The sequence below is a fragment of the Drosophila nasuta genome, chromosome 3 (assembly GCF_023558535.2).
Source record: "Drosophila nasuta strain 15112-1781.00 chromosome 3, ASM2355853v1, whole genome shotgun sequence".
In the NCBI taxonomy this organism is placed as follows: Eukaryota; Metazoa; Arthropoda; class Insecta; order Diptera; family Drosophilidae; genus Drosophila; species Drosophila nasuta.
This window is the reverse complement of record NC_083457.1, coordinates 38,897,285-38,922,094: the sequence shown is the minus strand read 5'-3', so window position 1 is coordinate 38,922,094 and position 24,810 is coordinate 38,897,285. Positions and strand designations below refer to the sequence as shown.

Here is a 24,810-nt window from a genome sequence, read left to right as displayed (position 1 = left end):
TACAGGAGCTACAACAGGCAAAGCAGAAAGTTGGCTCAGTTAAATATTTGGGATTCGTTTGGCAGCAAACGAATTGGGAATCTGTTGTTAGGCGGATTGATTTTTCATAGTTTTAAATGTTTTTTATATTAAATAATTTATTTGAAATATATGAAAAGACTAGCGTTTTAATATGTCTGAGTATTTATATAGGTAATTCTCTGGCGGAATTTATAGAGGGAAACACTTTTTATAGTGAAAAAAATCATCGACTGAAGCAATTTCAAAAATAAGTAATCCATATTTTTACAGCTCTGGATTAACACTGATCTTAAGAACTTTTTTTGACTTACGATAAAATATATAAATTAAAATATTGAATTTTTGATTTGGGTACGAGATTGTTCATTTTGAAATTATCTTAAAACAGAAAAATAATTCCAAAATCATTCTTTGGTCTAATTTAAGTGATAATTAAGATATATTAGATTAATCTTTATTCAAAATGAGAAAATGCAACATGTACGCCAATAAATGGCCCATATATGCCACAAAAGTGCACTCAAGTAAGTTTATATTTTCAGCAAGTGAGCAAAGCTCACTAAAAGAAAAATCAGTCCCTTAGACACATTGCATGAGCTGCTGCTTGGGGCACTTGTAACGGGATTAGTCTGGGGGCCTTTCATGAATTCTGGCATTGGGGGTGAATTCGCGTAGATGATGCGATCGTTGATTCGCCAAGTTGTAGGATTATTATTCTTCAAATGATCATCATGTACAGTTAGCTCACGAAATTGATTCAGCTGGAAAGCAAAACAAATAATTAAGCAACTAAGTTAGATTCTTTGGACTCACTTGTCTCTGTGATATAGATATGGGATCCCAATAATCTATCCAGATGACTTTCTCAGCACACGGCGACATTGTCAAAGAGCCTGTGTAGCTATAATAATTGAGCAGATTCCATGGAAGAATTTTTCTTAAGGACACAGGTTTCTCCAAGTCGGCTGACATTCCTTTGCGACTAATCGTCGACAATTTCTGCATAAATTCTTCAAGATAAGTATGATCCATTTCAGAAACCTAAAAATACAAATTCAAGTAAAATTATAAGTATTAATAAAGCTTCAACTTACCCTAAAATAGAAACCCATTACTGCAATGCCATTATCATAGCCTAAAGCAGTTTTATAATCCTTGAAGTCGATACTCCTAAAAATCAAATGCAATTCAACAGGAAACCCACTGCCAACTGTTCCATTGGCTCCCCATTGAAATTGCATCTGTTCGAATTGATAGGATGAATTGCGTTCCAATGGACCGCCTCTCATGCGTGGTTCTCTGCCCATCTCAAAGTTCATTCTGACCACCACAGAGTGACCATTGTTCGATATGTGAACACGTTCGGGAGTTATATCAATGTTGAAATAGTGCAGCTCTGGAAACTCTTTGGGTTCTGATCTTAGCTCATCGACTTCAATGGGGTTCTGCAACTTTCCGCTGCATTGCGGAGAATCTTCCATTTCATTTTCAACTTCAGCCTGACTATCGTAGTCAGATACTTGGCCAGAAACGAGTCCTTTAAATGCAAATTTATATTGAAAAGATTTTTAAGTATAATAATAAACCAGAAAATACTCTTGTTATTTATCCAAAATCAATTTAGTCAACTATTTATGCTGTCAAAACATATTATGAATACTCATCAGATTTACTATATGTCATATGCTATTTATTAAATTATTTGTTATGACATTTCCCAATTAGCGTATAGAATTATTGTATAATTACTAAAGCAGCGCTTCGGTATATGTATAACTGCTAATAAATTGAAAATATTTCAGTTGACAGAAATTGATGTGCTGCTGCCAAAGCCATATTGGTGAAATTTAGAAAGAAATTATTTTTTAATTACAAAAATTAGTTGTGTTTGTTGTAGCTTTTGGGGGCTTATAACTTATTTATTAACTCGTGTTTTTGTGATTGTTTTTATGAAGAATCTATATCATAGAAACTTTTTTCTAATCTCTTTTAATCAGGAGTCAAATTATTATATGATTATAATATTGTATAATGGTATATGGTATATAAAATTCATATAAAGTTACTTACCGTGAGACAAGAGGAAAACCAGAAAAGCGACTTGCATAATGTCAATCAAAATCAAAACCAAAAATGAACTTCACTTTCATTTATTCAAGTTGAATCTTCGTGCTCAACCCACAAATTAGATTGAACTAACAGAGCTGAGCAATGTCAACAAAATGTGAACCGATTAGTGTTAACCCATCAAATGCAGTCGCAAAACTGTGGTCAGAATTCACCAGCTGTCAAGACTTATAAACAACTCTCACCTGGCTTACATGCAACTGAAACTTGCATTTCGACGTCATCGTGGTCAATTGTAAATGTAAATTGTCACATAGTTTATTTAGCTACACGGTATTTGATGCACTTAGAGAGAAGCTAATTTCGATATTGAACTTTACTTACTCTGTTCTCTACATTTTGATTTAGACAGCTTAAAGCTAGGGAAACTTTGTAGCATATTATTTTCGATTGCCTATTTATTTTGAGTGGTACTAAGATCCAACGAGAACCTGTTTACCTCCATGACTTGAGAAATAATAACAATCTGTTGTTCATTCTTGATTTAATTTCTTGGCATATCGATTTGTAAGCACGTAAAATTAAGAAACCATTTAAATAATATTGTATTCGACGAATAGTAAAGCGTATTTAATCTTCGGCTCTCTGAAAGGAAATTTAAATAGCTTTAACTTGTTTGAATTATTAATATTGTGCATGTTGAAAATATAAAGTATTGGCTTGAGAGTTACAACTACAATTAAAAATCTATTAAATGGACAAGCACAGTTCCACAATTTTTGTCTAAGTGCCCTCCCAAAATAGTTAATTATGTATGAAAAGGTAGGTTCACTGTACATATAAAAAAACGGATATCCGAGAATCTGGGAAATATCCAACTGGAAAAAAAAAAGTTTTCCATTGCTTATCTAATAAGTTAATCTGCTGTTTTAGTATGATTAAAATGTGTTCTTCTTGTTATTTAGTGCCTGGAAAACACTCAGCTTGATGAATTATAAAACAATACTCACAATGTTATTAATTTTCCTGAAGCTCTGTATAACATTATAATTATAACTTCAACAACTTACTTCAAATTTGTTATGTTTGCTTAAAATCAATTCAATCTACAATTTTTTAATATCAACAGTTAGGCAAACTTGAGAATGACCTGCTCAACAATTTTGTTTTGATTCTGTGATTATTTAAGTTTTGCACTCAAAGTCCATAACAAGTCCTGTTGATAAGAAGCTGTCACAATTCTGACCATACTAAAAGAACTTCTATTATCAGCGCTGTAAATTAATGATATAATAATAACCTTGCAGATTGAGAGGCTTTGATTTATATTTGTTTATTGATAGTCAACTATACGTAACAAGAAATCGACTTTACTTATCTTATAAATCACAAGGTGCACTAGCATAATGATTACCATACATAATACAAAACTTATTGGATGGACATACAAATTCAAAAGAGTACCATAAATAGCTTGGCTTATATATATAACATAAATAATTTGAATTGGGTGTCAAGTGCAGCTGCAGCTTAATTTATAAAGTGCCACATTTACTTCTGATGTTTAAGCGCAGTTTTTTTCGGTCAAATAAGCAAAACAATGCTCAGGTAGGTAAATTACGCGGCTTAATTAAAATGTTGAGAAATGCGAGCAATGCGTTTAACACACATACAAAAACAATTCGCGTTGCCGTCTGGGCTTGGCTTTGGGTCTTTACCCGACGTTGGGTCATGACTTTGGCCTCACCTTAAACGGGTCTAATTAAGCAGCTCTGTTACAGATTCCTGGAACAACAGCAGCAGCAGACTATAAGCGGAGCCTAAGAGTGCAGCGAGACTTCCATCAACTGAGGTGGCAGCATTGTTTTTGTTGGGATTGTACTCTGGCATCTTGCCCCAACGACTATTCGAGTGATCGAACTCAATGGGATTCTGTTGGTAAACGGTGCGATTGTTCAGCGGTTGAGTTGGACGGAAATTATTTTTCAAGTGGTCATCGTTGGCAGTCAGCAGACGGAAATGTTGCAGCTGTAAAGTAAATATAGGAATATAATTTCATATATGATATAAGAAGTGGGAAGGAAACTCACCTGGTCTTCGGAGATGTCAATGGGTTCGTGGAAATCCACCCAGACTACCTCCTCGGCGCAGGGCGGCGTTGTCAACGAGCCCACGTAGCTATAAAAATTAACCGGATCCTTGGATACATAACTCATCAAAGGCAGCGGGTTTGACAAGTCAATGGTTTGACCTTTGCGGCTTATGTTGGCCAACGACCTGGTGAACTCGGCATAGCTGGCGCTGCCAACGTTTTTGATCTATAAATATACAAGTACCACAAGTTAGTTGAAGTTACACAGAGAGTAAAATGATGTTCTAAAAACTGGATTTGAAGGTATTTTTCTGGATTTATTTAAAATATTTAAAAAAATTTTTATTTTTATTTAAGATTATTCGTTCGGCATTCAATTTTACGAGTATATTTCAAAATTTCTAACAAAAACTTTTTATAGAATATTGATTTTGATTTACGAATTTAGCTTCTGGGTTAAATTTGAACACCATTTCAGCATAATTCAAAGAATGTTATCTTGATTTTTCAACTAGATAAAAACTAGAAAAAAAAACTTTAAATTTGTGAACTTTTTATATTAATTTGAGTGTTTTTTTTCATCGGAAAATAATATAAAATTGTAAGACTTACCCTAAAGAAATACGCCAACACAGCAATGCCATGATCCTGACCCAGCGCACTATTAAAGTCTGGATAGTCGAGATTGCGCACCACCAAATGCATCTCTGCCGGATAGGCTTTGTTGTTGATGGTATCCTCACTGCCCACGGTGTCGTTCTCTCCCCAATGGAAGTGAAACTGCTCGAACTGATAGTAAGCCTGTCGTTCCAAAGGTCCGCCACGAACACGAGGTTCCTTGCCCTTGGTGAAGCTCATTTTGACCAGCACCGTGTGTCCATTGTTGGTCACCGAGACGCTTTCGGGCGTCGAATCAAAGTTGATGTACTCCAAATCGGGATAATCACGCTTGACCACATTCAGATCATCGATGTTGATGGGACTTTGGTACTTGCCGCTGCAACGTTTGAATTCATCGCCCCAATGTTCCGGTCCGTCTTGGCCTCTATAGCCAAAATCTTGGCCAGAGATTGCGACAACTGCAAATGGAAATTATCAATGTGTCTGTCTGATTAAACGTGCTAATTGGTTGGACAATTGGTGTCACTGATATCGACGCCGATGATGACGGCGATGATGTTGAGTGACATCGAGCTAAAAAGCAAATATTTTCCGACACTCCCGCGATTAATTTAGCGCCTATTTTTGGTACCACTAAAAATAGTCGTCAGAGACTGCCTAAATGTTTATGCTATCAGTTTTTGCTATCAATTCATCAGCTGATTCTTGTTGTTTGCCACCAATTGATAATTGGCGTGTTGCATCGTAGGTCAAGCAATTGATTAGCATTAATTACGCATTGATTACGTAACAATTATCGAGTAAAGTTCACAAGTGTTAAACGCTCATAATAACGCTCTGAACTTTCATGAACTTCCTCTATTTGCTTTGCGTTTGCTTTTGCTTTTGCTATACAACAATGTCATCAATTGTCTTGTCAGGCATTAACCTTATTTCTGACTAGAAGTCAATAAATATTACAGGCGAAAATTAGTAAATTTATGTGTTGCACAGCTTAAATTCTCTGACCAATATAAATAAATTATTGTCAGTGTGAAATTTATATTGTCTGGTTGTGCAATTTATTATTAAAGTACTTGTAGAAGCCGCAGTCGAACAAAAGTTAACAAGTTTTAATCACAATTCGTAACAATTTGCATTCAAAATGTGAATGTGAGCTAATAGAACTTTTGAACTACGTATTCTTTAAGCACAATACAAAATACTATGTTGTGTTTAGGCGATTATCTAATTATATTAATTTTGTAAAATTATCTCACTTATTGAAACACTTGCTAATGCCATAAATTTGAAATAACTGAAGCGCAGCTAATTTATGGCACACCACAAGTGAGAATGGAATAGCTTAAAAATTCGACTAGAAGATATTCTATAAAAAATGTAAGCATATTAAAGCTGATATATATTGTACTACATCAATTATTTACTTACATTTTCTTAATGAAATATCATATATTGTACTACATATATTGCTTAATCACTTTGTTTTTTTTTAATATAACATTGAGTATTAAATCTATTCGAAACATTACTGCTTATTTTGAGTACTAGCCACTTTTTAGTTAGAAATGTATCTTAAGCTTATATTACCCTATATTCAGTTAATACCCTACACAATTCAAACTGCTCAGGCAAACTTTTCTACAACATTTGTCTACTCTATTATACCCAATTGTAGCAGGGACAATAAAATAAACAGTTTAGCTAACTAAACACGCAAAATACGCTTCTTTGTGAGCATTGGAGGGTAATTCCAAAGCATTTAACTATTGTATTATTAATTTGTAAATGAGTCAAATTTTATAAGTGGATAACAAGACAATCATTTGGTGTTTTTTTTTTTTGTATTTATTTAAAGCAAAAGATTTCCGGTTAACCATACGCTATAAATATAGCTCTTTGAGTTGAGTTGAGTGACTGGAAGCGTCTGGCTCATGGCATGAGACATGAGACATGAGACGTGGGGACGTGACATGGTTGGATGAGTAATCAAAAGAACTCAACAGAAGTAACTATCAGCTGACCTATTTGTATTTTGTATTTAATCGTAAAGCAACCAACGTGGACAGCATGTCTGTCTGCTTTCTGTGTATAGGTTTGGGCCAGACAGACATGTTATGGACGTGTTTTTGATTTTTCAGTGAGATAATCAACCTATTTTTATTAGACGTGTGTCGTGTCAAGGACAAATGAATGAAACTCGACATGAAAGAACCTTTCAGAGTGGTTGAACATTTCACAAAATCTTCCTGTGATTGAAGTTGTCATTTATGACTAATTACTGTTTCGCAAATTTTAGTAGAATAAGTTTAAATAAGCAGCAAAATATTATATTTTATTTGTTTAAAATTGTTAGTAGTGTGGGAAACTTCAGCACATTTTAGTTTGGGAATAAAAGAGTCTCATTGCATTCAAAAAATTGTTGAATTGAATTAATATCAGTCGAAAGGAAAAATCAGAAATTAAACTCTGATTATTTTCGGTACCAAAAAATAAAATAATAAAAATAATAATAACTTTACTCCTAACCAATATATATTGCTTAGCTTTAAGACAAGCTACTTTTTAATGGTTTAACAAAATTTGAATAATATCACTCAAAAAAAAAGAAATTAAAAAATTTAAAATTAAAAAAAAAACAAAAATAACTTCATCGTAACTATCTAAATTTCAATTGGATTTCTTTTGGGTTCAAAACAATCTAATATAAATCAATAAAAACAAATATAATAACATAGATTGTAAGAAAAATCCGATAAAAATACACTCAGATTAGTTTGAGTACCAAAAAATTAAATTTAGAATATAAATTTTGCACAGATTGGTTACAACAAGTATAAAACTAATAAAAGAGATAAAAGTCTCACTCGTAACCAGTAAAGAAGGAAAACTACTGAAATTGGATTGCAGGTTTTGCAATAGTTATTAATAATGAAAACGTCTATAGGGCAATATAAACTAGTGATATTACTTGTAAACTGGTACTAGACAATGTATTTGCACTCAATAAAATTTATCTTATCACAGCACTTGCTTCGATGCAATTTAATCCTCGGAATTGTTGCTCACCACAGGCCAAAATCAATGTCAGCACACGAAGATTCCACATGTTGAACGCGCACACAGATCAAACCACAGCTACAGCGATCACACTTTCCAAACGTAACTAAACTGCGTTAAGTTAAGGAACTACTGTGCTTGGCTGGGAATTTGTGTCGTCGTATACTACGTATGTATATCGTCGGTGTTCACCCGCCAAATGCGGTCGCACAACTGCGGTTGAGGGCCGCCTGCTGTCGCGACTTATATCAATTTTAGCTTTTTTTTTTTGCCAAAGGTGGCGTTTGCTTGTTTTTGTGGTGGCTTGCTGTCAACTAAAATTCAATTCAATTGAAACTTAAATCAGACCCCGGACCCGTGCCCAGGCCCTTACTAGCATTATTGAAGCGACATCGACGACATCGATAACGACATTGGCCTCAGGCTGTCGGCATACGCAATGCGAACCATATTGTCAATGGTCAGCTGTGGAAATTTTTACTAGAGCTGCGCTAAACAGTGACTTTCTAAATGTCACGCCAACTTAAAACAAATGACTAAGGGGTAAACTTTTATAATGCATAGAAAATTTAACAACCGTTTACTGCAAAACAAAGCAAATGTTTTTTGACTCATAGAAGTGCTACACGGAAATTAATGCGAAACTAATAGAAATTCCTTTAAAAATCACTTCCCAATCAATCACAGTTTATGCATATTTAAAGCATCTCTGGCGTAAACAGTTACTTTGAAAACTTGTCAATGAGTAATTTATGTGCGTGCTGCAAATGAAAGCTAATTGGATGTACACTGCTTGCAGTCACTGTCAAGGCAGTTGTTGAATGACCTGAAAGTTCTTTAAAATCGTTTCCTAATCAATCACAGTCTATTAATATTTAACGCATCTCTAACGTAAACAGTTACACTGACAAGTTTTGACTAAGCAATTTATGTGCGTGTTGCAAATGAAAACTGATTGGCTGCGCACTGCTTGCACTCACTGTTGAGTGACATGAAATCTCTTGACGAAATACCAACTAAACGGTGTTTATCTAGAAGGGCGATCAAACCCTATTAGATGCTGTCTGAGACACGTTCTTATCTCCATGGAATACTTAGTCTGATTGCCGTATATTTATCTTTTGATATCGTTGCTGCAAATTGCATTGCAATTGAGAACAAGCAACGTCATTGGCACTCAACTTGCAGTAATAAAACAAAACATTTCCATTATATTTAGCAGCACACTCCCCTATGATTTAATACGGTTGTGCTATTAAAGTGAGTAAGCCAAGTGGCTTTGGGGTCAATTATAGATTCGAGACTTAATTGCTTGGCGCACAAAAACAAAGACGCAATTGCAGAAAACAAAAAGTCAAGAGAATGGTAATTAGTTGTTCTTTCAAGAATATGTTATGATGAAGTTTTCGGGGAGTTTTTGAATTTTGGTAATTTATACCAAAAAACCTAACTTGACGTCATCGAAGGTAACTGACAGTGACGCATCGTCTGGGACTTTCTCAAGCTCTGAGGCTGATTCGATGAATGGAAACTTTACGCGTTTTTATACCCGGTGCTCAAAGGTTAACAGGGTATTAAAACTTTGTGTTTCCAACAAATGTATGAATATATATATATATTCTTGATCAGCGCTTGTCTGCCAAAAAACATCTGCTGCAGTCTGGTTTTAGTTGCCTTGATTGACATGACAATCTGGTATATTTTGTACTCTGTCGTATATTCTTAATGTAATAATATATCTACATTCCTTTGGTATATTTTTGTTTTCTTTCACTATATATAAATTTCCTAAATACTCACCAACTTCATTTTTGATATTCATTGCTGTTATATTTACATACCGACATACCAAATATAACCTCTAGTATATTTTAGTATATTTTTAGAATATGATTCGGTATATTTTAAGAACTGTTTGGCTTTCATTGAAAATGGGTAACGGGTATCTAACAGTTGAGCACACTCAAATGTAGCTTTCTTACTTGTTTTTCTTTATTTTTTTGGGGGGAATCTTGTTTGTCTTGAAACTGTCTTATTTACATAGCCGCCTAAGCAGATGTGTGTAAAGCAGTGCTCCGAACTCAACTTTCAAACAGTCCAAACAGTTATATAATTGTCTAACATTTATGTTTCGGAGACCTTCGAGGCATCTTCTGCTGAAAAGCACTTACGCTAACTTATCTGTGATAGAACGCTTATATTGTGGTAGCAAAAGGTAGTGGAACACAACTTGGTAGCAGCTCTTCATGTTCTTCCAAGTCACTAATTACTTTGTGTGGTTAATGGTAATGGCAAGGTGAAGAGTAAGTGCTTTCTGCTTGCGCTACAACCAGAAAAATTACACCAACACTCATAATTCGTATGTGAATAAAGCTTAGATGTACGCAAACACTCACATTTATACACATAAATAAAATTGTCGCTTAGTTTTTAAAAGCTGCACAAAGCGAAACTTTTAATTTTCGTCTGGCCAGACAAAAAAGCAACAAAAAAAATAAAAACGCGATGCGAACGCACAATGTGAAAGGTGAAAAGAATGCAAATTTGAAACTAAAACATAGTCAGCTGGTATATAATTTTATGTTTACCATTCACACAATTTAAATAGATGTCATTTTGATCAATTTTTTGTTTACCATGCAGCCATTTTAAATAAATTTAATTTTGTCCAATTTTAGTGGTTATTCATTTGAAAAAAATGCTATTGAGGTTTAAAATTGTACATTTTATGAATTTTTCGAAATATGAAGCATGGGTTGTGGCTTCAATTACATGTTTTTGTATTTTGAAATATTTTGTACTCTTTTATTTTTTATGTGCAATTTTTTTACTATGTAATTTAAAGAATATTTTCATTGAATAAATTCAGCGATTTAAATCTTGTAATTTATTTCTTTGGCTTTATAAGGCGTGAATATTTTATTTATGATCATATTAAGTTACTAAATCGTGCAGAACTCAAAACTTTTTCAGAAAAATCTCTAACAAAAATCTTTAAAATTACATTAATACAACAAATGCTTTCTAAAATGTCAATAAACGGAAATCATTAATTATTATCCTACAATAAATATTTATGATCACATTAAGTTTCTAAATCGATCAGAACTAAAAACGTTATTCAGAAAAATCTCCAAACAACATGATTAGAATTCAAATATGTTTACTTTAAAATTAAAATGTCAAGAACGATGAACATTTATTCCTATCCTATTAAATTGTTGTAAACGTCGCGAACGGAAAACTTTTATTTCGCCGGTTAATCAATCAACATCAGTAATTATCAGACCTGTTTACTTTACGATGTTGATGATGGAAGGGGGTATATTAATTCGACGTTGAATTCCCACTTCACAGCTTGTGAATGAATTGCAGAAATCAAAGCGTCAATTAAACATCCAATTAAACAACCAATTAAACACTCAATTAAACTGAGCTAGTGAAAACGAGAAATCCAACGCCAACACTACAGACTACAGGGTATTTCTTGGCAAAACCAATTTCAACTATTGTTCAGTTATTTGTTTTTAATTAAAGTGCAGCAGCCAATAAGTGCGGCAAGCTTTGCTCAATTTGCGCCTATTGAATGCCATGCAATGTTTCAATGTGGCAAACTCAAACCCGATAACCAGAGTCAGTGTAGGGACTCATGTGTGGCTAGACGTGATGTTGTAAACTGCACAAATAATTCAAAATTACGTTGAAAATGATATGAAAACTCGTCGTGTATGCGGTAAAGTCGGAAATGCAAAGTGCAGAACTCAATTGCGGCTGAACGTGGCACGTATGTGGTGGCATGAAAACAGGACGACGACCAACTAAGTTGGGGCATGTCCTACTTAACCAGTCTAAGCGGATATTTACTACGCCAGCGCCGAAAGGCGATTCGAGTTCAAGTGCCGACCAAAAGTCGCTTTTAATGAATTCCGAAAGAATAACCATAAAAACCAATAATAACAAAACAGACTCATTAACAAGCCAGCCTTTATCCTGTGGCATACTAAATACTCAACGCTGCTACCATTTAAGAGCAACAGAGCACAGAGAGAGAGCGAGAGTGAAAGTCTCACTCTCTTAGAGAGCTAACTTTGCAGCTGTGCAGCATCGGAAAACACACAGAAGTAAGCAACAATTTTCATTGATAAAAATGCTGGCAGCTGTGTCCTGTGCTTCAGTCGTACGCGAACCTTCAGACACTCTCAGTCCCCAGTGTCCGAGACAGTCTCTGCTCAGACCACAACATAAACTATAGTTTTTTGGCGCCGAGTTGAATCGCGGAATTTCCAATTAACATTACGTATACGCGAAGTTAAACGTGAACGATTGTGAACAATTAAATCAAAGCATAATTGCTCAAATTGTGTAATATTTGCTATCATTTCGCAGAAATCTGTGAAATAGAAATAAAAACTCTTGCGTTGGCGCCACTTAACTTTTGCTTTACTGGAAACTTCAAATGAGTTGTTGACGCCAAAGTCACACAGGTAAATAGTTGAGCAGCCAAAAACTGACCAGCAAAGAAAAAACACACACATATCTTATATTTGAGATAAATGTGCACAAAATTGTTTTTCAACTTTTTACGTAAAATGTGTTTTATTGAAATTTGAAATCAGCTTTTAAAATGTAGTTTATAGTTTAGAGGCAAGTACACAAAATATTGAATAGCAAAACTAATGCGAAAACTTTCTAAATAGTCAGTAATTACATTGCTGAAATTCATAACTGCGTGCTCCTTAAATTTCAAATTTAGATCAATGCAGACCCTCTAAAATAAAATATATATTAAATGTTGAATATTGGTTGCCAAAAACTAATGGGAAAACTTTCTAAATTCAAATTTTATTTATGAAATTCATATTCTGCCTTCCTGCTTAAATTAGAAATTTAAATCAATGCTGCCCATCTTTTTAAAATATGTTTTCATTAAACGAATTCTTGTAACTTTGTTACTTCCGCAATACTGATTGCATACAATTTATGGCCATATTTACAGAAAAATGCCAAAAGGAAATGGCAAAGGAAAAATATATCTATATGCACATATATGAATAGCAATTGACCAATAGCAAAAGAAAAATAAAAACAACTTTAACTGATGACCCTTGATATAATTTGTTTTTGCTATGGCAGCTGAATCTCTTGATTGAATGTCTTTTCCTTTGATTGAATTTTGTAGTTGCCAAAATAAAAATCTCTTGCAACTTTGCCAAAAACTTTAAATTGTTGCAGATAAAATGGGTTATTGTCTATGACCTAAGCAAACAATACACATTTTTGTTGTGCCATTCAATGTAAGCTGCTTAAATTGTGCAGAAGACAAAACGTGTCCGGAATTTGTTAAAAAGACTAAACGGAAAGTAACCATTTGTGATGCGGGACAACAGACAACACAAAAAAATAAAGACCTGCCTCTACCTTTTGTCTGACTGACTGTCACACCTGAGTGGTTGGCTGTGCTTTGTGGCATTTATCAAGTTCTCGTAAACACGAGTCCTTGCATCAGTCAAGCGTACTGCATCAAGTGGCCGGCCGGCTTGTTGAACTGACTTGATGCCTTCAGGCAGTTAGCTCTTAGTTGCTAGCTGTTGGCCTTCAAGCAACTGAGACCTCTCCGACCTGGCCTGGAGTACACTCCCCTTCCCCACCGCATACTTGTGACCAACACACATGTGATCCATATGCTAGCGACAGATGATACTTCAGTTGCGACAACTACTTATGCTGGGGTTGCAATAGTAATGCATTCAAGCTTTTGTATCTTAAAGATTGCCGAGCGAACTAGCGTTAAAGAGGCGACGAATGAAACTGCTTTGCAGTTATCTTTTCAATACATTCGCATTTAGGCCTGCACTCGGTAAGTGGCTCTGGCCTTGAGCCACAACGGCGACACGTTTAAGTGGCGATGGCGATGGCGAGGGCGTTGTTCTGGGCCTCTGATGACTGACTGCATAAATTGCCGCACATAAGTGAAAAATAGTGCAATGAAAACTAGCGCAAGCGTAAATCAATATAGTAAATCCAAGAATCATGAGACAAGCTCTGTCCTGTTGCCTAGCGCAAAAAGTGGCATATTACATGCAGTGCCAACCAACATTATTGGCCTTAGCTCAGCACAACTGACTGCACACACGGCTAAGCACACATCTACATACACACTCGTACACTCACACACGCTCATCCATTGATGGTCATGCTTGTGCGAGTATTCGCTTTGCGACTGTCTGCGTTTTGTGTGTAGTGAAAATTCGATTTAAAAAGCATAATGTTCACTTCAAATTACTTATGAATACATTTGTGCTCTTGCTCCATAAAAGCACATCGCACTTTGGGCTGCCTTTAACATCCGTATATTCACACTCACATTCACATTTATTTTTCTGCTATTTTTTTCGTATTTTTTTATTAAAGCCATCAACAAATGGCTGACAACTGGTAACATAACTGGGCTGGAAAAAACGAAGCAAAAGCGAAACCTTCTCAGAATTTTTGATGAAAACAAAAGCCTAGTTGCTGAGTCCCCCTTTTTCTCTCTTCTTCCCTTTTTCTATCTCACTCTGCTGGTGGTTTTGTTAATCAACGTGCTTTTCCATGCAGAATTCTCGCAATTTGTTAGTTTCCATTGCAACTTTTTGCTAATATTTCCCAAAAGCTTGGCAAAAAATTTGCTTAAAATATATTCTTAATTTGTTCTTTGTGCACCTGACTTTATTTTATTTTTTTATATAACAAACCTCACGAGACAGCTCGAGTTTCAAACTACTAAATAGTTCCAAAATTAGTTGACTATGAAGCAAGAGTGTCGGTTAAGCTCTGTAATATGTTATGGTAGAACATCTAAAAGAATTGCGGTTCCCTTTATTGACGAAGCTTGAAAGAGCAAGAAAGAGCTGAATTTTTAATCGTTTTTGGTATCCTTAAATTTAATGAAAACATAATTCTAACAAAGGTTAAACCTCGTAAATTAGTTTTAGGTAAATAAATTTTTTGAAAATAAATAAAAACGATCAATTCTCATTACTACTCTCAGCACAAAAACTTTATATTTTTATTTAAACAAACAAAAGATATATTTAAAATAAAAATGGAATTGCCTTGCCTAAATAAATTTCAAAGGTAGTTTATTTTTACCAGAAGTTGCAATACCTTTGCCATAAAATAAAATCTGCTATTGGAATGCACCATTAATTCATTTTGTCATTCAATTTGTATTTCGATTTTTTTAAAACGCTTGACAACAAAAGAAATATTCAACTTGAAAAATTCGTAAATTTAATGCATTTAAAAGTCATTTTAGCAGCACACTTTTTATAACATGTGAATCAGCAAAACCGAAGATTTTTTATATTTCTTTTATTAAGTGTAAAAACTGTACAAATAAAAAAAGTAGTAAAAAGGAGAAAAAATTAAAATTGACAAGAGGAGCAAAAACGGTAGAAAACAAGTAAAAAAGTTACAGTCGAGTGTGCTCGACTGTGAGATACCCGCTACCCATTTTTAATAAAGGCAAAATATTGCGGTATCATTTTCAAAATATACCGAAAATACTAAAAATATACCAATTGGTATGTTTGGTATATCGATATAGTACACCATTCAAAATATACCATAGACGGCACAATGTGCCAGATTGTCGGCCAAAGCAACTAAGACCCCTAGTAAGTAGGCGTTTTTGCCCATACAAAAGTATTTCTTTAATAACTTCCACAATTTTTATCTGATCAGGAATCAAACCTACTACAGTAATTATTGTATATACCAAAATTCGCACATCTAGCTTTTAAATTAGGCTTGTTATTCGATTTTTTTGATTTGCGGGGGCGGAAGTGGGCGTGGCAAAAATTTGAAACAAACTTGATCTACGTGCAAACATAACAAATGCTGTCGAAAAAAAATTATAGCTCTATCTCTTATAGTCTCTGAGATCTAGGTGTTCATACGGACGGACGGACGGACGGACGGACGGACAGACGGACAGACGGACATGGCTATATCGTCTCGGCTGTTGACGCTGATCAAGAATATATATAGTTTATAGGGTCGGAGATGCCTCCTTCTAGCTGTTACATACATTTCCTGTCGGCACAAAGTTATAATACCCTTCTACCCTATGGGTAGCGGGTATAAACAGCAAATGGCAGAGGCGAAAGAAATTGAAACGTTATTTAAACAAATAATTGTTGCATGCTTTTAGGCGCGCGTTTTTGTAATTTCCGCTGTTTCACACTTTACTCAATTCCGTTTCGTTTCCACCCGCCGCCCAGTGAAGTGTGCAAGTGCAGTTTAATTGTTTCTGTTTCGGCAGCCGAAAGCGTTCCGTTCTCTCTCCGTCTCTCTTTCCTGTGGTTGGCTAGTGCCGTTTTCATTTTATGATTTAATTATAAGTGCAGCTGCAGCCCTTCAACTATTATTGTTAGCAAAGTGAAATACTTTGTATGACTTAAAAACTAGCCAAAGCAGATTGCTTTCAATATGTGTGTCCAAATGCATTTGGATAGCAAATGATGTGCATAATGTAATATTTTAGAAATGCCATTACATTGCTTTAGCCTTGGCCATGGACTTCCAAGAAATTCATACAATAAGAATATACAAGATGCATGGTAACAAACCAAATCGTGCTACAGTTTGTGATTCCAAATAAAAGTGTTTGCTTCACAATTCGGTTGAAATGCAAATGGGCATAAGAGGATCACGTTGGGGTGAAAAGTAATTGGATGTCGACTTGCCAACGAAGGGCGAAGATAAGATGAAAGGGACATTCTTTGAAGCTCTTCTTCCGAGTCATACTCAGCAAGCAGCAGCAGCAGTGGCCATTGTCAATGCTGACAATTGCGATTAAAGTAATTGATGAGTTTTATTACCCCAAAGTGAATTTTGTTTGCAGACAATGGTTAGTAATCAAATTAACACTTTGTTGAAACGCTAATTGAGAACCACACTTAAAAATTCGTGAAAAGTTTAAAGTTTTCCTCCAATTAGTAAAACCTGCACTTTCATGTGCGTGAGAGTATTCGAATCAATATCAAATTAACCTAAAGGGAATAACATTTGCAAATATATTCCAATTAGTTTTTACTGCTTACACAACAATATTTTATAGAAGGATCTAAATCTATTGACTAAAATATTTATTGCAAAAGTATTTAATTTGATTTGCAGTATAATATTAAATATAATTTAAAAATAATTCTAAAAAGTATTTGATTTAAATTACTCTAGAAAATCAACTTATATTAAAAACAATTATTGCATACTAAGCTTAAAGTATCATCATAATGACATAAATATTTATTACAAAAGTATTTAAATTGATTTGCTCTAGAATATTAAGTCTAATTTGTTGATTACCAAGCTTAAATTAAACAGATTTTACTAAAAAGTATTTGATCTGAATTAAACTAGAATATGAATTCAATTTATTGCTTTCTAAGCTTTATTATCTGAAACTACTGGAATAAATATTTATTGCAATAGTATTTAATTTGTTTTCATTTGGATCCAATTTTTGCTAAGCCTAAATAATTATCTTAAACGATTGACATAAATATTTCGATTTATTTAATTTCATTTGCTCTAGAATATTTTTCAATCACATTATTCCATTTGAACATCATTACTGTTGACATTCGTATTGTCTGTTTTGTTGTCAGGCCATTCGCAGTGAATAATTGGTCCATAAATTGTCACAGAGCACAGAGCTCAAATGGCAATGAACAGAGACGTATTTGTGTGGCACAAAGAAGTCAGGAACAAACAAATTTAAATGCCAACTAACTGCATTTTGTACTCTTTTCGAACAAAAGCAGGAAAAGCTGTTTTGCCTTATGTAGTGCGTGGGGTCCATTGACAAAACTGAAAACTCAAATTGGCATTGGCCAATTAGTGCCAATTAACGTGACGGCAAAACAGTTGAGTAATAAATAAAACGAGCAGTTTGTCAAGAGAGCAAGAAAGCAAGTGACGTACTCCTACTTTACCTCAAAATTCTTGGGGAACAAAGCGAGCCGCCACTTGGCTTCTAAATAAATATAATAAGATGACGCTTCTATGTGTGTGTGTGTGCGTGGAATGGCCTCTGGGCCACTTTCGCCGCTGAAACAGTTTGTGTTGATGCAGTTGTTGCTGCTGCTGTGCAGAGCCACGACTATTACAACTACGTTTACAGCTGTTGCTTTTCCTCAAGAAAGTTTTCTTCTCTGTCCCCTCCTCATACTTGACTTGTCTACTCTTGCCAAGAACTTATCCTACACTGCCAAGTGCGGCTTATGTTTGAGTTGCTGTTGCTCTTGGAGTTTTGCTGCTTCCAGTTTGCAGATTGCGTTTGCGTATGGATCTGTGTATATATTTCTGTTTGTGTTTGTATTCAAAAGCACTTACGGCCCTATAACGACTCGGATGCGGTCCGGCTTCAAGTTATTTAATAAGCAATTAAGTAGATTTAATTAAAACCGTTCGTTGCGCTAACCATTTGCATAATCAAAGGACCAAAACGAGACACTTGATAAGTGTTAAATGAGGAATTCATCTCTTCAGCAAGCGTGCATCACCGCAACGTCGACAGATTGATTTCGATTTAGCAGCAACAACTAAGTGAATTCATCCCAAGACAAACTGCTAATGTAACAAAGCATTTGCATAAATCGTAGTGTTAATAAATAATCATGTGTAATTAAACGCAAATCGTATTACATTAACATGCAAATGCACGAGACCCACACAGTGTTTGAAAATTCAATTAAATCTAATCTAAATTTAATAAAGTAATTTCATGAAAGTAAAGTAAATACAGTAAAGTAATGCACTTAAATTGAATCTTAATCTAATAAAACAATTTCAAGAAAAGTAAATTCAAAGTTTGACAAGTTAGAAAGCTGAGATACGAAATATCCATTTTAAATAAAATCAAAACGGTGTGGTATCATTCTTGAAATACCAAATAAATATACCACAAAAATACTTAAGTATACCAAAGTCTATACTTGGTATATTGATATTATAATACACCACAGAGTACAAAATATACCAGATTGACTGTCAAAGCAACTAAGAACTGAAGTAAGTTAGTTTTTTTTTCCTATCCAAAGAAATAACTTTTACAATTTTATATGATAACCAAATTTTCATAAATATTAAAAAATACATTGTAGTATGAACCAAAAATCGGCTCTGGCTTAAAGATTACGCTTGTTAACTTTTTCAACTTTTTTTGTTTTGTGGAAATGGGCGTGGCAAAATTTAGACACAAGAATTTTGTGTAAACATAACAATTGGTATCTCTATCTCTTATATTCTCTGAAATCTAGGTGTTCATACGGACGGACAGACAGACACAATTCTTTTTTAAAATTCTACCAAAAATATTTTGCATTTGCATTGAATTTTTTCTTATAATTTTCTGAATTATTGAGTTATTTGTCAAAGGTTGTCAATGTGTGGAAAACACATTTATAATATTCATTGCAATATAAATGGAAATTTTACTTAGCAAGGGATATTTTCTTGCCATCTTTTTTTATTTAATTTGATTTCTACGAATGCGCTTTATTGTAAATGCATATGACACTTGCACCTTAAATGCTTTTTATTTAAATATAATTTCAAATATTGACATTTAAAATTATATAAAAAAAAGGGATTAAATAAATAGTTTTTGTATTGTAAAATTTGTGTGAATTAAATATCGATTTTATTTTTGCCTCAAATATATAGTTCACAACTAAAGCTTAATGGCTTATGCATATTAAAGCCACAGCTATTTGGACTTAGATTACATATTTAAACACAACTGCCGTTGGCCGAGTTCTTGAACAATGTTATTATTTTCACGTTGCTTGTAATAATAAACTTTTTCTATTCATACCTTTCCACCTGCTGGCTAGACCGCAAAAAGTTATGATTCGTTTATGTAAGCCAAAGCAGAAAGTTTGATTAAGTGTTAAGTGCGCTGCAGGATGAAAATGCGTTTAACTTGAATGCGAAGTTCTTTGTGGATAGAAGACAAATTCCTCGCTATTCGCTTAGATAACTCTTTAATCGAATTAGTTTTGCAGACTGTGCTACAAATTACATTAGAACAAAAGAATGTCGTAAAACGAAATTAGTCAATTAAATGAAACTGCATTTTCATCTGTATTTTTTCAGTCGAATCGAATCGGAATTAATGAAAAGAGCCATCCATGACAATAGCCAAAGTCAACATGCCAATGTTGATGCGCCAGGTTGCTGGAGAGCATTACCAATTGCGGTAAATAAATAAAGCAGGTAAAGCAACCTTCAGGTGCAAGTCACGTGGCACGTCCAAACAGCAGACGCAACTGGGCAACCGTTTTGAGCCATTTCGACGGCCGTAAATTTTGGCAAAGCGACAGCGTTAACAGCGAGGCAAAGACGATCAGACGACTCCTACGCAGCATGGAGGCCATCATGTCAACATTGCCCACTTTAACAACAAACGAGGGCAGTCTGTGGATATCCAGCGCTCTCTCTGAGGTGTTGCACAGCAGCAGTCACGGTGCCACGGAGAACGCAACTCTTGCCGCTGCTGCAGCTGCCACAACAACAGTGGCAGCTGCGGCTGCTGTGGCAGCAACAGCATCAACAGTGGCAGACGCTGGTAAAGTCCATGACAAGCATCCGCATCCAGTGACTGACAATGACACAGACTTGAGGTGAGTGTGGAATCATGTACGAATCCGAATACGAATGCGAGCTTTTCCAACTGGCTGCAGAAATTCAATTTCCCCATTTTTTGATTTTGGAGAAGCAGCAAAACCAGAAATTGCAATTTGTTTGCTCCGAACAAGAAAGATGACAGCTTTAGTCGAGAATGTTTATCTGAGGAATACTCTAATTTACAATACAATTTTTTTATTTTAAGCTCTAATATTCATTAGTACTATGTTGTTTAGTAAGTAACTTCAGTATTTCAATCGCAATCGTGATGAAAATGTATCATCAAGTATTACATACGATAAGTATTCCCAAGTTCATTAGAAAACATTTTCAATTGTTAACAAAATAACTAAATACATAATTTTATTCATATCAACGGGGTCTGTTAAAAATGTATTGATAACAACCAAGTTCTATTCTAAAATTTTGGAATTTTAGGTTCTTCAAATCACAGAAATTGGCAACAGACAGAACGAAGTATGGAAATATTGTCGAATTTAAAATTTGTTTCCTTACTTTCTATAAAATAGAAATAAAACGTCTTTTAAGAAATCATTCATATAGGCCGAGATATGCCATAAAAGTTCAATATTACATTTATATTATCGCATTAAAAGCAAAAGTTGCATTTTATTGAGTTCAATATTACATTTATATTATCGCATTAAAAACAAAAGTTGCATTTTATTGAAAAGTAGGTAGTTTGAAAATTTAGTAACTCTAGCACTTTTAACCGTTGAGATTGACACGTTTAACCATGCGGACGGACCGAAAGGCGGATAAAAAATGGTCGGTTCTTGCATTTATCCCTATAGTGTTGATTTTCTTTGAAATACAAGAAGAACGAATTTCAAGAAATGCTTCTAACGGCGTTTATCCCTGCATTGTTAGTTTTTTCTACGAAAAGGAAATAAAACGACATTCCGAAATCTGTTCATCCATTTCCTTTCAGTTCGTATCCCGGCTATATACACTATCGCGACAAGTATGACGTAAGCTACATAGCCAAAGTGAATCCCTTTTGGCTGCAGTTCGAGCCACCGCACACGAGCACCTTCTACATTATGGCCGGACTTTATTGCCTCATCTCCGTCGTTGGCTGCTTTGGCAATGCATTTGTCATCTTTATGTTTGGCAGTCGCAAGTCTCTGCGTACGCCGGCTAATATCCTCGTGATGAATCTGGCCATTTGTGACTTCCTTATGCTGGTCAAGTGTCCCATTGCCATTTACAACAACCTACAAGAGGGTCCAGCATTGGGTGATACAGGTAAATTTAAAAACGCAAAGCTTTAATCTTTGTTATTGAATTAGAAATTATCTTCTGCAGCCTGTCGGATTTATGGTTTCGTCGGTGGCTTGAGCGGCACCTGCGCCATTGGTACACTCACAGCCATTGCGTTGGATCGATATAATGTTGTGGTGCATCCGCTTCAGCCGCTGCGTCGCTACTCGCGTCTCCGCTCCTATGTGATCATCATACTCATCTGGTGCTACAGTTTTCTGTTTGCTGTGATGCCAGCCCTGGATGTGGGACTCTCCGTGTATGTCCCCGAAGGTTATTTGACCACCTGCAGCTTTGACTATCTCAACAAAGAGACGCCAGCGCGCATCTTTATGGCGCTGTTCTTTGTGGCCGCCTATTGCATACCGCTCACTTCCATCGTCTACTCTTATTTCTACATCCTGAAAGTGGTCTTCACCGCCAATCGCATACAATCGAGCAAGGACAAGGCCAAGACCGAGCAGAAACTCACGTTCATTGTGGCTGCCATCATTGGCTTGTGGTTCGTCGCCTGGTCGCCGTATGCCATCGTCGCTATGATGGGTGTCTTTGGCCTGGAGCAGCACATCACTCCGCTGGGCTCCATGATACCAGCACTCTTCTGCAAGACAGCCGCCTGTGTGGATCCCTATCTGTATGCGGCCACGCATCCCAGATTTCGCGTCGAGGTTCGCATGCTCTTCTATGGACGTGGAGTGCTTAGACGAATGTCAACCACACGCTCATCCTATATGACACGTTCCCGCTCCTCGTTCACACATCGTTTGCGTCCCGCTCCAGCTGAATGTGAGACGGCACGCAATGAGCCGTACATGTTGAACAACAATCTGATGATGGTGCCCGAGGAGACCGAGGAAAATGAGGAAATTATCGTTGTAGCAGAGATAAACAATGCAAATCGCATCGAGATGGAACAGAGTAAGTTTTAAATTAGATATTTAAGGAACGAAGAAAGAGTCTTAGGGAAACGTGATACAATGTTGAAAAGTATAGAGCTTAGGTCAAGTACAAAATGTTTGTAAATAACTTAGTTATTAGTAGAAGAATCCCTGAAGAATCTTGCAACATATCTAAAATCGTAAGTAAATGCCAATTAAATGCAATTTGGCATTTTCAACATTATTTCGCTTTCCGTTGAATGTTCCAATTAAATAAGAATACAAAAAAGAAATAAGATACATTTGCTATTGTATTTTCCACAATTGAATGTCTCGATTATGTATTATTGTTGTGCTTACCTGAAGCATAATTATGGCTGAATACAATATATGTCTGTATGTACTTGAGATACTTATGTAGTTGGCACAAGAAAAATGTCAAGAGAATAAAACGAAAAAGAAGCTTAGGAAAATATACGTAAATCGTCAAGTGAGTAGCACTAGATTTATAGTTATTATGCGAGAAATGTATCTTGTAGATACGTCATTTGTAATTTCAGGGAAAATCACAAGAATTGAGGACAAATTCGTATGAATAAATACTTAATCGTATTTGCATTAATCTCTGACACAATATGAATTAATCTCATTTCATAATTGAAATCCTTTCTAACAAATAAGCCTATTGACATTTTGATGTGCAAACGCATCAAATCGAATCACATCAACAAAACTAAGCTATTTACCACTACAACCAAAAATAATAATATAATATTTATACACAAATTTCTATTTATGATAGCTAAATTTCTTGGCATTATTGTTGTGCTCATTTCATTTTGTATACTGATTGTGTCTATGTTAAACTTTGTTGTTCGCATTACGGAGGGAACTTGACCGTACCCAAAAGAGTACTTGTACCTAACACAAAACAGAAAAAAAGAAAAAGAAAAACCAAAGCATATATACTATAAAACCCAGAGCTATGCCAAATAATAATTATTAATATTTATAAGTGCAAGTATCATACGAATTTATACTCTTTAAGTGTTTTGTGCTCTTAATTATCTGTATATAAATGTCAATAAAAAAAATAAATGTAAATACATATAAATATACGTATATTCTGTGTTTGTTAAACAAAGCAACATTCATAACAATAGAACAATAGTAAAATATACATGCTAAAAGAGACCTGGAAAAATTCTAATTGCAAATGTAAAAGCAAATTAAAGCTAAGTCGATGTCTAAATACTCTTAAAATAATTTTACAAACTACATTAAAATTTGAAAAACTATATTTATCTTTTTGCTTCATTGTCAAAATTAACCAGCAAACTTGAAAACATTTGTTAGATAAAAATATTGTCATGAAATTACACCAAGTAAGTCGCATATTTGCGCTAAGTTCTAATTTGTCACTCAAAACAAAGGAAAAGCATGATGAAAAGCTACAGCGCAAAATGTTGTGGCCAAAGAAAAACAATGTCAATCCAAATACAAAAGTAAAGCAGAGAGAACAACTTAATTAACATAGTATTTAAAATGCACTGTCGGCAACATTGCAATTATAATTTAAGTATTTTTTTGTAACTTTCTTTAAACTTATTTATATTTCTACTATTTACAAATGTAAGTAATGCATTATTGTTTTCAACGTGAGTAATAAAAATAAAAATGTGTAACACTTTGTAACATTAAAAAAAGACTTTGTAACTGAATTCACATTTATTTAAAGGCTAAGTAATTAATTAGCAGAAAACACTTAAGACTAAGCGTTGCCATGGCTAAAAAAACACACACGGGACAAAGTTGTTGGCTTCAACAGGTGCAAAGCGCGCCAAGAAAATAGTTGTGAAAAACTGACTCGCAAAAAAGAAAACAACCCATATATGTAAATACTCTATCTATGTGTTTGGCCTTTCACTTGACGCTGTCTATGAAATCGCCGCTTGCCTGACCGGCAGCAACAGTGCGTATACTTAATACCGTCAACGAATACTTGCATTTCCCTTTTCAGCCCAGCATTTCCCAGTATTTTACACAGAGAGAGAACAGTTGCTAAAGAGAGAGCAGCTGCGGAAGTTAGGGTGTCATCAGCTGAGAGCTGCG

The 24,810-nt window shown here is 34.9% G+C and overlaps 3 protein-coding genes across 5 annotated transcripts in view; 1 reads left to right on the top strand and 2 right to left on the bottom strand.

The window, feature by feature from the left end:
• LOC132793927 (opsin, ultraviolet-sensitive) overlaps positions 1-24,361 on the top strand; it is a 29,318-nt gene extending 4,957 nt beyond the window's left edge. Inside the window, exons 1-5 of one of the 3 annotated variants that reach the window (XR_009633176.1) lie at positions 11,997-12,345; positions 20,006-20,532; positions 21,489-21,805; positions 21,866-23,188; positions 23,259-24,361. Coding sequence is in view for 2 of the 3 variants with exons in the window: in XM_060804090.1 (XP_060660073.1) it covers positions 20,276-20,532; positions 21,489-21,805; positions 21,866-22,749 (1,458 nt within the window). In the remaining variant the exon portion in view is untranslated. Of the gene's footprint in view, positions 1-11,996; positions 12,346-20,005; positions 20,533-21,488; positions 21,806-21,865 lie in introns of those variants that run through there. The other 2 variants (XM_060804089.1, XM_060804090.1) reach the window with 2 other exon arrangements.
• LOC132788221 (carbonic anhydrase 1-like) lies at positions 552-2,268 on the bottom strand. Its single transcript, XM_060795553.1, has 4 exons — positions 2,092-2,268; positions 1,116-1,558; positions 835-1,062; positions 552-782 (listed from the first exon to the last, which is right to left on the bottom strand). The coding sequence occupies exons 1-4, from the start codon at positions 2,126-2,128 to the stop codon at positions 552-554; spliced, it is 939 nt and encodes a 312-aa protein (XP_060651536.1). The 5' UTR covers positions 2,129-2,268.
• Positions 3,397-8,090, bottom strand: LOC132792228 (carbonic anhydrase 2). Its single transcript, XM_060801493.1, has 4 exons — positions 7,871-8,090; positions 4,793-5,259; positions 4,179-4,406; positions 3,397-4,116 (listed from the first exon to the last, which is right to left on the bottom strand). The coding sequence occupies exons 1-4, from the start codon at positions 7,908-7,910 to the stop codon at positions 3,847-3,849; spliced, it is 1,005 nt and encodes a 334-aa protein (XP_060657476.1). The 5' UTR covers positions 7,911-8,090; the 3' UTR covers positions 3,397-3,846.
• Positions 24,362-24,810: the final 449 nt, after the last annotated feature.

What these genes read in the sequence shown, in the direction of transcription:
- LOC132792228 (XM_060801493.1), bottom strand. Translation starts at nt 7,910, where the DNA reads ATGTGGAATCTTCGTGTGCTGACATTGATTTTGGCCTGTG. An exon ending in TGTTGGCGTATTTCTTTAGG is followed by an intron (nt 4,407 to 4,792) that starts GTAAGTCTTACA and finishes GTATATTTATAG; the next exon opens with ATCAAAAACGTTGGCAGCGC. An exon ending in TTGACATCTCCGAAGACCAG is followed by an intron (nt 4,117 to 4,178) that starts GTGAGTTTCCTT and finishes TTTACTTTACAG; the next exon opens with CTGCAACATTTCCGTCTGCT.
- LOC132788221 (XM_060795553.1), bottom strand. Translation starts at nt 2,128, where the DNA reads ATGCAAGTCGCTTTTCTGGTTTTCCTCTTGTCTCACG. An exon ending in GGTTTTCCTCTTGTCTCACG is followed by an intron (nt 1,559 to 2,091) that starts GTAAGTAACTTT and finishes TTGCATTTAAAG; the next exon opens with GACTCGTTTCTGGCCAAGTA. An exon ending in TAATGGGTTTCTATTTTAGG is followed by an intron (nt 1,063 to 1,115) that starts GTAAGTTGAAGC and finishes TTGTATTTTTAG; the next exon opens with GTTTCTGAAATGGATCATAC.